Here is a 13597-nt window from a genome sequence, read left to right on the forward strand (position 1 = left end):
AGTCACAATTCCAACTATACAACTTCAACTTATTCATCAAAGTCCAATTCAAATGTCACCAAAGGTTTACATCTTTGCATGATTTTCTCCACAACAGAATCAAAAATCTCCAACGATTCTATATGCTTTCAGTATAGCACTTATCACAATAAATTCCTATCATTCTCTATTGTATCTCTTTACTTCATAAGAATGCCAGTTATTTGAGAACAAGGATCATGTCTCGTGTTTGTGTCCTTAAAATTTAGCATAGTGTTTGAAAGATAGAGATTACTCAAGAATTTGTCAAGTGGTTGACTGAGGAGACTATATAACAGAGAGAAAACTAATCCTTAATGTGATACCTTTCTCAATCTGTGCTATCCACGTTCATGATAATTTCATATTCTTCATATACTTCAAGACTTTTATTCTATTTTGTATTTCCTAGATATTACTATTTCAAAGGAATTTTTTAGAAGTTATCAGAAAGATTGTGATCATAATTTAAGCCTTCTGCTTATTAAGTAATAAAATAAGCCAATGGAAATATTCTTAAACTATTGCCGGTGATGATTTGTTTAATAACAGTTTTTGGAGCTCTGATTAATTAAATACTCTAGTTAATAGAGTTTTAAATTGCCACATTTTAATATCTTCTCTAAATGTATCCATTACTTATTTAAGATGTTAAGCTATACACAAAGCTAATCAGTGAAAACATTATTATTAATAAAGATGATGACAATGCTAATAAAAAGTGTGGCACATTGTAGTTTCCAAAGATGAGCACAACGTTATTTCCCATCCCATATGTTCCTTTTGTCCTTTCCACACCTTCCATTGAAAGGTGGGGTTCATGTTTCCTTCTCTTGAATTCGGGAGGCATTGGACTTGCTTATAACCAACAGATAATGGCAGCAGTAACAGTGCATGATTTTAGAGATCAGATTAGAAAATGAAATATTGAACGTGCTTTGTTAACTACAACACTTGTTCCTGGATTCCAGAAATGCCATGCAAAAAGCCAAATACCTACAGACTGTCATACTGTGAGAAAGCCAAGCCTCATGAGAGGCTAAATATAGCTATCCTCAGTCTTCCAGTTCTCGGTCTAGACATCAGACATGTGAGTGAACAAGCCTACGCCCTTTGTCAATTTCTGATCCATAGAATTTACAAGCATAATACATTGATTATCGTTTTATGTCACTAAGTTTGGGATAATTCACTGTACAGCAATAATTACTGGAACAAAAAGTGTGTGACAAGGAATGGTCAGATGTTCACCAATCCCATTTCTTCTTCTTGAACCTAAAGGAAGAAGACATTTACCAGCTCCCTTGCAGTTGATTTGGGTCCTATTTGACTGAGTGTTAGCCAATGGGATGTAGAGGGAAGTATGCCACATGGAAGTCTGGTCATCAAACTTCCTGTTTAATCATCTACTGTCTCTTCCCTTTCTGCAGTGACAGTGGAGACTACATTATAAAGATGGCAGCAGCAAAAGACTGGAGGATCTTGAATCACTGAGTCATCACCTAGTAGAGACCTATCCAGGAAACTGGCTAGCATCACACCAAAGTATGAATGATAAATAAACCATCACTGAGGTAAGCTACTGAAATCTGGGGAGTTGTGTTATAGCAGCTAGCTTTTGTCATCCCGAAACACGTAACAAATATATTTGTATTACAAGTTAGTAAGTTGTAGTGCAAATACCGATTATGGAGCCCTTACAATGTGCTGGAAATGGCTTAATGCTGTGCTTGTGTTATCCCATTTAAACTCAGATCAACCTTACTGCTATGCAGGTATGTTTGTTTTCCCTGTTTCACAAGTGCAAATCCAAAGTTGAAAGAGGATCTGACTTACTCAGGGTCACAAAGATATTTCAAAGAAAGAGAATTTCCTTGAAGATGAAGCACTGTGAAGCAAACCTAAAGTAAGGCTATCTTCCAAGAGTTAAATTAGCAAAGTTCATTGGAATAGGTTAGCCATCCATAAATGTATTGTCAACATAAATTTTTGTTGAAAGGGTACTCTGAATTTATTCCCAAACCACTAATTTTAGTGATAACAGAGGATATGCAAAAATCCCTGGCTTTATTTTTATATTTTGTAGTAAAGAGACCACTATGGACTGGTTAAGACATAGTTTACAGCATTTTTAAGACTGAGAAATAATTTTTGTTATGGTATCTTTCCATATTTTATGACTTTAATTAAATTTCTGATTTCTGTTCCAAACAGTGCAATGTAAGAGAGTATAAAACACATTTTAAACATTAAATTTGTGGATAATTTTGTGATTTTTTCAGAGCCTATAATACCAAGGGACTGACAATAGAAGATAATGTGCATAAAAGACACTTCAGCAAGTTCTACAAACTCCATCCTCAAGGATCTATCTTTCTCCCACAACCCAACAGCTAATGTATACAATCAAGAAGCCACATCAGGGCTGTTCTACAATTGTCCATATCTTTAAAAAGGAATCTTGTTACCTGCACAAGGTAAAATAAAGGACATTTTAAAACAACTACATATATCCTACTTTACAGAGCTTGTACTGAGACAAATAACATTGATAAAGACATGTGTATGCATCTGTGATCATATTAGTGGTCACAAAATACAACACTTAGTAAAAATCCTCCAAGCTTTCAAAACTATCTTAAACCAAAGATCAAGCACATTTTAATTATTTGTGAAAATATTTATCAAGGTAGTTCCCTACTGTCCGTCACTTTTTATAATATAAAATATAATGAAGTCACAATTTTCTTGCTCTTAATTCCGTGAGGTCCAGTGATTATATTTCAAACAAATGTCGAATTTGGCAACCAAATCAATCACTTTATTTAGTTGTTTAAAAAAAAAAGTAACATCTAATTTTATTTTAAAGGTCTAAAAATTCCTTCTTTCACATCGCCTACATTCTCGTATGGGGAGACAGACAATAGATAAACAAATAGGTATACAATATGTCATTCGTCATTGTTAGAGCAGGCAAATAGTTAGACATGAGCACAGAAAGGGGGATGCAGGCCAAATGGTAGGAATTGGGCAAAAAAGTAGAAGGGCACAGGGCCAAATGCAGAAAACCTTGCATCATGTAAACAACAGGGGTCCCTGGGCAAAGACAACCAGGAACCTCTGGACTGATAAGAAATCACACATTTTGGGGTGAGAAGTGTCCTGGAGGCTGACAAAGAAAGATAGAAAAAGGCAGGAATCTCTAGTGTCCGAATGTAACCTTTTGCTCATTATATCCTTATTTCAATAAAATTAGCCTTGCAGATTAGAAGTACCCATCATGCACTGATGCCATGAAACTTCTGATCCAGACTAAACAAGGACAAAAATTCTTCCTCCCTTCGGGAAGGTGGAGTTGGAATGAAAATCAGGGAATATGACTCCAACCCTTCCCTCCCCAATGAATATTCTGCCTGTTCATTTTTACACTCTATGTAACCAACTTACCAAAGAAACTGAGGGCAGCCACTCACCTGAGCCTGCCCGCTCTCCCCTTGAGAGTCTACTATCTATTCTTTAATAAATTCTCACTTTTCTTTCTTAACCTCCATGTCTTGCCTCTGAAGAGAGTCTACTATCTATTCCTTAATAAATCCTCACTTTTCTTTCTTAACCTCCGTGTCTCATATCTGAATTCTTTCTGTGATGAGACAAGAACCTAATCACTGGTAACATCATGATAAACGTAAACTTGAGCAAGAAGACAGAAGGTTGCTGAATTGGGAGATGCTATTTTTAGATACGATTCTATATAGGATCTATACATGTTGTTATATAAAGTAATGATAAATTAGCCCTGAAGAAATCTGCTCTGCAAATTCTTGTAGGAAGCATATGGTTAGAGAGGACAGTAAGTGGAAAGACACTCTGGCAAATCGGAGGAACAGCCAGGAGGGCTCTGTGTTTGAATCTGAAGGAGGGAGAAAGAGAGCTATAAAGTAAGTGTTCTTCAACAAACTGCCCCAAAAGTAGTTCTTGGGATTTCTTTGTTTATAACTGACCCATTAATGAACGGAAGTCAGTGAAGTAGAAGAGCTCCTGTTGCATAAAAACACTGGGCTGTTTCCTTCTCCTGAGGTAAAGGATACTGTCCCGAACCAGGTGCCCAAAGACCTCGGATCTCATCCTATTACTTCCCCATCAGTGTTGGACCTCAAGTTCCTCCCTTCACTTACCGACCTTTGCTATCAGACTCCAGAATATTTCTCCCTTTGAAACTCCATTGTCTACTTTACAGATACTGGAAATATAAAAAATCTCAATATCCCTCCTTCTATTAGTTATGCCAAAGTTTGTTTTCTAAATATCATCACTTCATCGATTGAATTTTTCAGATTCTTTTCTCTGGAAGACTTATTTCTCTCTTCAAGTTACTTATGAAATGTAGGCAGTCAAACTTTTTATTTGAAGTAAATGATCAGCACCTCCTAAGAGTTTTAAAATCAAAACAAAATAGAAAATAGTAAAAACTTATTATTAGATCTAACACTTAACATATTTACCAATTTATTTAGTTACTAATACAAGTGTATTCAGAGTAATTTATATAAGTTACTTAGCAATTAATTCATCAGAAACAAACAACAAAAATCCTTTAAGATTCCACAACTATATGTCTTCCTGATGTTATTTTTCTACTCACAATGCTAGCTACTTCCTCTGAAGGTATTTTCAAAGAGAAATACTTGGCTCCTTAAACTCAGCCACTTTGAGTCAGAGGCTCAGAGCAGCGCTTGTGTGGAGTCCTCTGAGTGCACGATTAGTCTGCATCAAAGCCCTTTTGGACCATGGACTCTCCTGCCAGTCCAGCAGCTCTGACCCTTTGGTGAAAGAGCACTTCCCAGGAAGACATCAAGCTGAACACCTCTCTCAGCAGGAGCAACAGAGATCACTGACTAGTGCCGCTTTGTAGCTTAACCAACAGGTTTCTCAGTGAACACTCTTACTCTAGTCACCTCTGTTTCGTTAGTCAAAAGTCTCTTCGAACGGGGTACACATGAGCAAGGCCATTAAGTGTGCTGAGAACAGAGAATTTCAGCTCTGCTGACCAGTGCTAGTAGGCAGTTCTTCTTTTCCTTGCCTTAAAACTCTTTTGTTTTCAAAGGAAACAGCAAGAGCCTCAGTACAGAATTCTTCCCCCAGAGGTTTGATTTAAATTTGCATATAAAGCTAAGGTTACTCTGCTTCGGGTCTTTTATTAAGTTCCCTTAGAAAGCCCCCTGGTAATTGGCTTCTTTACAAACTGGTTCTAGAAAGGAGTCCCGTCACTTCCAAGGACAGTGTTTTAACTGGTATTCCCTGGCAAGATTCCTGTGAGAATGAGGAGTAGAGTGACTAAGATGAATTCAGGAAATCCACTTAACAATGAAAAATGGAAAGGTGTAAATTCCTGTACATTAGGTCAATTTGAAATGGTGTCTGAATAGATTCTCCACAGTCAACAAAGGGTCTGCAAAGCATGAAGAGAAGAAGGTAACATTTGATAGCAGTGAAGCCTGTGGACAGAAAGTGTTCCCTGGGGTTGGAAAAACGGGCTTGATAAGGAACTATGATCATTAGCGCCAGGGCACTTCGGAACCCTGGTGGGCGAAAGTGATGTACCATGGGGCCTCTGACAGGACAGTCAGGACCCAGAAACTAGAGTGATCATAATATATCATCTGAATTGGATACTTTTGAGAGTAGAAGGGGCTATAATCGAAATCTGTCCTAAGGAAACCAAGGCAGATACTCACCCTAATTTACTGCATGTTAAACTCACTTAGCAAATACTTATTTTATGAAACCTCTTGTGTAATCCAATAATCTTTGGAAGCATTGTTACCACTATAGTTAATCTAAAGAAAGGAAAAAGTGTAACAGTTTAATAAAATTGATGAATTTCAACATGATGTAAGTCTCAAAAGCTGAATTCCAAAATGTGTGATAAAGGGTAGGCTAAAATTTAATTTTACCTGATGAACAAAAAACTCAAAAAGAATGTTAAAAAAAAAAAATCCTCACAGCCTTTGGAAAAGCTGAGTTCTAGTAACTAAAGGACACTCTTTGCAAAGTAGCAGGTCATGAATAAAATTTACAAAGAAACAGGCACAGATAGTTCAACCTACAAAGAAAGGGTAAGAAAATTTGAGCACAGAAGAATGCAAGCCCTCAGGGTGGAAAGGAGGATGGAGAAAAAGGCCTGAGACCCTAGACGAAATAGGAAGGATTAATGGAAGCTGCTCTAGGTGGCCAAGTGATTCAAGGAATTCAGAAGGAAAGACAATTGGACCCTTGGACATGTCATTCAAAACTTTGGTAAAGAGCCACATCAGACTATCTAAGGCAGGAGTCAGTAAAATTTACTCTGCGATGAGCCAAAGAGTTTAAATGTTTTAGGCTTTGTGAGACATAGAGTTTCTGCTGGCATTGTAGCACAAAGAGCAATAGACAGAGATGAGTATGTCTGTATTCCTACATTTAGAATTTCATATAATTTTCACATGCCAGAAAATATTCTTCTTCTTTCAAAGTTTTCAACCTTTTAAAAAATATTAAAATCAGTCCTCACCCAAAGGCAATACAAAATAAATGCTGGATTTAATTTGGCTCACAAGCCATAAATTTGCCAACCCCTGATCTAAGATAATATGTAGTGAGTCACAAAAATGTGGAATACAAATCAACAACAAGAGGACCCATGCATCAGAAATATGTGGCAAGCAGCCAGTTATAAAGTAGAAAGGTATTAATTTTGTAATATGTGAAATGTTAGTATTTTCAGTAGTCCATGCAGGCCTTTCTAATTAGTTCTAATTAGTACCATAAGCAGGACTATCTAATTAAAATTACCTTTTTTCTAAGGTGTTGGCTACTGGGTAAAATATTATTTTTTAACTTTATCAATATAATTTACATGTAATTTTAAGTGTATCATTTGATGAGTTTTGACAAATGTGTATACCCATGTAAACACCTTGAATTATTAGTCTTCATAAAGTCTGCTGAGAATTTGTTTGGGACAGCATTAAATCTATAAATCAACTGGGGGATAACTGACACCTTAACAATATTGAGTCTCCCAGTCAGGACTATGATAAATCTCCAAGTATTTAAGTCATTTTAATTTTTCTTAATAATATTTTATAATTTCCAGAGTTTAGATATCATACATCTTTGTTAAACTTATCACTAAGTTTATTTTGTTATTTTTAATGCTGTAATATATTGTTCTTTAAAAATTTTTTAAAATTGTAAGGTGCTGCTATATAGGAAAAAAACCTTCAAATTTCATTGTATTTCTCTACTGCATGCTTCTTAATTTTGCCCTTATCTTTATTTTTTCTATTCCTCCATTATAAATTTTTTTTTGGACATTGACCTTATATTCTGTGATCTTGCTAAATTCATTTATCAGTTCTACTGGAATGAGTTTTTTGTTGTTGTAAGATTATTTTTTAGGATTTTCAATGTAGTTGATCATATAATTTAAAAGCATAGTTTTACTTTTTCCTTGGTAATCAGTATTATTAATAATAATAATAATAATAATATTATTATTATTATTATTATTATTATTATTATTATTATTATTATTATTATTATTATTATTATTATTATTATATTTCCTGTTCAGGGCAAAGCATCCGTAACATTGCACTGCTTTGGAACATGGACATTTTCACTTTATTCCTAATTTTAAGGAACAGTGGTTTGTCCTTCATTTTAAGTCCAAGTTTTAAGCTACTTTACTAGGTAAAAGCAGTAATTCAATGCTGTTTTCATTTCCCTCTACAGTGAAGAAACTAATGATATGCAAAGTAGCATTATCAATGGTATTGCAGAAAGGTGTGAATGCATGTCTTGATTTTACACAATATTCTTTCACTATTTCTTCATTTCCAAACTGAATTACACAGAATTCTAATTATACAAGATAATCGTCTATACTAGTTAGCTTCTATCTGACCACTAGACTTTCTTAGAGTCGGAGCGTGAGACTTCAGAGAGACAGACAGCAGCTCCATCCAGAAGACAAATAAAAGACATTTTTCAGGTCATGAAGAAAAGAAGTTATGGATAATGAAGTCCAATGAAATGATGACAGTGCAAGTAATCTAAATTTTAAAAATTATATATAATTCCAGGGAAAGCTATAAATCTATCCACTCCTATAAGTACAGTAGAATCAGACACAAAAGGTTTTCCTGGCTACGCAAATTGAAGCCGTGTATTGAACTATGTTCCACTTCTAGAAGCCATTTAAATGTCCAATGTAAAGATGGTTCATTTAACTGGGTGTTATTTCTTTTGTTTTTTCAAAAATTAATTTCCATTCAGTGAGATATCCCAAATATGTTCCTCTTCCAGGAAATAAAGTTAGAAAACTAACACAGAAAATCTAAATTTATGATAGTCTTGAAAATCTTCACATTTGTCTTTGGAAAGCGTCTCTGTATTTTTATGTGCTTTTTGGTAAGTCACATATGAAAATTCACATACAAAATATATGAAAGTTATATTATGAATAGCTGTTATAGGATGAATTTTTCCTGAATCTTTTCCTGTTTTTGAGAGGATTTCAGTGCTGGCCACTCATGTTATTCTCTCACAATCCAATCATGCTGTGCTTTATAAATTTCCTCTATTTCTGATTAAGAACCTTTCACCAAAAAGATGAGTCATTGAGCCTCCTTGTATGTATCAACAGGTTAATTAAAACAATATACAGAATTATAATGCTAGCTTAAAGTGAGTTCAAAAGCAAAATTTGCATTAAATCATCTATAATTCAGATATTCAATGTTAATAAACAGGGATATTGTCTTATATAAACAATATCTTGAGAAAAAACATAACTCTTTGTTTAGAACTTCACCCTTTCATGTTACTCTTTGGGTTTTGGCTTCATGTTGTTCCATGAACGTATTTCTACAGCATCGTAGCTAACATTCTTCAAGATGTAAAAATAATACGCAGCTTGAGCGATACTAGTACTATTCACAGTGGCAATAGCAATACTACTAGGAGACCTTCTTATTATGAGAGACCATTATTTACTAAGTACTTCATTTCTATTAGCTCAATTGTCAGTATAATAATTTTTTGAAGTAGGGATAATACCAAGTTTATTTTCTAAAGGAGGAAACTGAGGTTTAGTGAGATTTGTTCCTTGTTTCAGTCTCAACCATTATATTATAGGGGCTCTTAATTGTAAAATTTACACAGATGTTAAACATCAAACAGAATAAAAATATTAATACTCCCTCCTCCCCAAGGTGAAGAATGAGAATCTGCAACCTCATCTGTCCATACACTGAATCCAGCATTGTCACAGCATTTCACTTAGAAATTAAAAAAATAATCTAGACAATAGCTAACATACTTACCAAAATAAATATTAAAGACAGATATAATCATATTTTTATAAAACTATGAGATATCAGATTCTGTTCTTGTTAGTATTTTACTGTCTCAAGGGCACTAAAGAGCACTCATGAAAATTCAGATATGAGATGAGACTAACACTCACATTCTCAAGAGCAGGGCCTAGTCCCCCCCAAACCTGCATAATCATAAACGTACTGCCTGAATGCTGACACTCTTCTGAGTCTCTGCATAAAGCATCAAACACTCTGCAGCTCTAAGGTCAGGCTATTGGTCAGCATTACATGTGACCTTTTAAAGAGATGATTGTACCAGATCAATTTTATTATCTTCTATGATCAAGGGATGGTCCTCAAAGGAAAAAAAAATCATAGGTTTTCATTAATTATACCTGAGTGAGACTTCTGTTTCCCTCCTATATTTCGCTTAGAAGTTAAGTACAAAGGCTTATGCACCATCCTGCAAGCAATCTCTGTGGGTCTACGGAGGAGCCCCTGGAGGCAGTTTGGGAGACTAGGGGTGCAGGGGCAGAGACCAAAGGCCTCTAGACCATTTAAAGTACAGAAGCTCTGCTTTTATCTATTTTATTGTCCTAAAGTGTATTTGAAGAAAGAATATCTCTACTTTGAAATTCAAAAGTCAAAAACAAAAGCATTGTTTCAAACCATACACTACCAGTGTGTTCTCAGCTGGCTGGAACATCAGATTCTAAGGTATCTTAAGACTAATGACCTTAACTGGAGCTATCCAGCAGGAATTAGTCATATAAAGGGCCAATATGGTTAACATTTTTGTTAACAATCTAGATGAAGGAACTAAGATTATAATCTCTTATTTCTAATTAATGCTAATTTAAGTATGGTCACCAACCAAACTTAAAAGCAACTTGATGAGTTACATGAAGAATCATTTAGATACACAATGAAGTTGAATAGCATTAGGATTTGGGACCAAGAACAAACACATCAAATCAGAATGGAGAAGGGATATACAGGCAACAATAGTATGAAAAACAAAAACAAAAGGAAGTCATTATCTATCCAATAATCATGGTGTTTAAGAGGAAAAAATTAGGCTAACAGTAGTTGGTTGTATGAATAGCAATAACATAAAAATGCATCTTCTACTTTGACATTGGACAGGCTCTAGTTAACAGTGTGCTTTTCGGTAGTCTTCTCTGAAAAGTTTGTTGAAAGGTTTAAAAAGGTCTAGCAAAGAACACAAAATACTAAATTATTCCTATGAGGAAAAGTTAAAAGAAACTGAGTTAAAAAAACAATTTACCTTGAGAAAGAGATGACTATAGGAACAAATTACAACCCTCTAAGGCTGTGAATAATTATAATAGATTGTTTTCCTGCCCTAAAGAGGTCTGCTGGATGTGAGGATATACAGGGATAATGGCCAGATAATTTAATTTGCTATTAAGCAAGCCATTTTGATAATAAGAATATTTTTAAATACTAGAATATCCAAGTGAGAGAGATTATGAAACTTTTTTCATTCCTAGATGGCTTTAACAGGAAAAAAGTGCATTCCCTACACTGGTTCACCTATGCTTTTTCACTGGTTTATCTTCTCATATACCCACCCAGGGATACTGGAGATGTAGGGGTTTCACTCTTGTAGAACTATTTCCTGAAGTTCATGTGTCTTGTTCATACTTTCCATGTTTCTCTCATAGTTTCACTTACAAATTATGCTCTTAAGTAATCCTAGTCCACCAGCCCACTAGTCCACACAGTGAGGTATAAAAATTTCTGTTAGAAGAAGAAAATATTTGGCAAAGGTACTCAGCAGCTCAGACATAGTACTAGTACAGTGTCACAAATCCCAGTCACGTATGAACAAACACTTCTAGGCTGTCATAAATATTCTGAGGTTTCTCCCTTATATGTGTAACAGACCTGCTTGCAGTTTTTCCCAAGCTCTGAAGTGCTAGACTCCACGTCTTGACTCCTCTAGACTTTCTCTTACAATTTCTTCCATAACTATCCATCTGCCCTGCCAGACTTCTTGACTTTTATTGGCCCTTTTCCTTACACAGTCCCCAAATGACTCCACTTTTATGACCACTCAGTGTAACCAAACTATGACTTTCAGACCTGTCAGACACTATGGATGCTCCACTTGTATCGACACAGCACGTCCAGTTCCATCTCAGTCTTACCAACAGTTAAATCCAGAGGCTTTCCAATTGAACTCTGCTCATACTTGCAAACTGCACTCACCAGTCCTACTGAATTCTCTTACAACAACTGTTACTCTGCCTGTGGGTGGCTTTTTTTGGCCACAAGAGCTTGACTGGCCCAGCAGGAGGGTCTGAGAACACCTCTGAGGAGGGGTAGTCTTTATCAAGGATGAACAACTGAATAAATTGAATTCTGTTCCCCTTAGGTAAGATAATTCTGAGGTACACTCTATAGTCCTTCCTAGACTTCCCCAGCAGGCTCAAACCCCAGTTGCCTGCAGGGACTCATCATTACACCTTATTGGTTTTCCTTCCCTCCTTGCCTCACTTTCTGTCTCCCTGTTTCCTCAATAGGCTAATAACACAAATACTCGACTCTGCCTCCAGGTGAACCAATCCTAAAATAAGCCATCTCCTTTTTTTTCTTTAATAAATTAAAAAGTACTCCACATTAACATACTGAGTAAAAGCAAATAATCCTGGTCTATGTATATGCAGTGTGCCAAAACAAACGACTCATTCACACCCTGGGGAAGATGGTATGTATTTCCCCAAATAGACAACTCCCAGACTGAGACAGTTCAAATGTTCATTGTTCCTGGCAGTTCCAAGTGAGATTTCTTACAGAACAGTCTGATTTTATGATCTAGTATAAGAGAGTTCAGCCAGAGAAATACCTGTTTTAAACACATTTTTCTACAGATTTCAGTACAGTGATGAGAAAGAGGCTCTCCTTTCGGTCCAAGAAAAAAAAGTCAATTACTTTGCGTGTGTTTCTTGGCTCCTGATCATGCTACATGACACTTCAGCGAACCCTGCACACAGAGAATCCCATCATTTCTGCACATATGGCAGTTGAATATGCTCATTTGCATAAGTTATAACCATATACATAAGTAAAAGCGTTGTTTGTGACAGTAGATCTGACTTTGGGGATACATATGAACTTCTAAAGTTCTAATGGATTTCAGCATTGACATTATGGCTTAGAAATAAAACACTTCTTGCAATCATTCCAGGCATTCCAGATGGTGAAGAGTGTTAAAATAATTCAATGGAAGGTAAAGTAAACTTACCCGAATCATCATGACTGAACATCTGATATCATGAATTGTATCATAGATCTTCTTGGAGATGTCCACAAATTGATTATCATCAAACACATCCAAAGAGCTTTTACTTAAGGCTTCCAAGGCAACATTCACTTGTGTTACAAATTCAGGAACTGCTGTTAAAATGAGTAAGAAAGAGAAGATTGTCCTATTTGTATTTTCAGATTTCTGGAGTTCTCAGGAAATAGAGACTCTTATTTTAAAACAGATATTTGATTAATAACATTTTGATCATTTTTTAAAATACAGACAGACAAAACATTTTGGCATGATAATCTGGAATCTCTGAAATGTAAAGGAAACCAAAGATAATAAAGGCATATTTATAAAAATGTTATAAAAGATTATTTTTTTTTCTGGTATTTTGTTTTTAGCACATCTAGAACTATATAATCCTTTTTCATCTTATCCAAGGTAGGATAAAAAAAATTACAAAAAAGAATTAGTATGAATAACAGTTGAAATTGTAAACATAAAGATGTTTAAAGGAATAAAAAGCATTAGAGTTGCTAAATAGAAGAAAATTAAAGGTTCTAATTCTACTACTTTAAACCTTATTTTAATAAAATATTTTCCCTATCATCAAAAAGATTAATACAAAGAAACTGGGGATCTTATATTCAAAATGTTTAGATATAAAATGACACAACTTTGAGTGTAGGTATAAATCAATCAGTAAAGCCAATCCATAGAATGTCCTTTTTAAATTAAGATTTCTAAATAGTCTCAGTTAAAAACATTTCTCCAACTTTATTTTTAAGGTTAATGGTAATAACATTCATTAACTCTTCACTAGAGTCAAGGCACTTTCCTAAGTGTCTACTGTGGTTTAAATCTTGAAACAAACCCCATGTTAACCTGGGATTAATACTTAGTTGAAAAACTAAGACAGAGAAATCAAGAATTTTTC

The 13597-nt window shown here is 35.0% G+C and overlaps 1 protein-coding gene across 11 annotated transcripts in view; it reads right to left on the reverse strand.

Moving 5' to 3' along the window:
* Positions 1–13597, reverse strand: part of CTNNA3 (catenin alpha 3) — a 1350411-nt gene that overhangs the window by 266363 nt on the left and 1070451 nt on the right. For all 11 annotated transcript variants that reach the window (XM_074374085.1, XM_074374091.1, XM_074374088.1 and 8 more), the window contains one exon: positions 12652–12803. In XM_074374085.1, coding sequence (XP_074230186.1) covers positions 12652–12803 — 152 coding nt within the window. The remainder of the gene's footprint in view (positions 1–12651; positions 12804–13597) is intronic.

Source organism: Camelus bactrianus, chromosome 11, assembly GCF_048773025.1.
Source record: "Camelus bactrianus isolate YW-2024 breed Bactrian camel chromosome 11, ASM4877302v1, whole genome shotgun sequence".
NCBI classification, from domain to species: Eukaryota; Metazoa; Chordata; class Mammalia; order Artiodactyla; family Camelidae; genus Camelus; species Camelus bactrianus.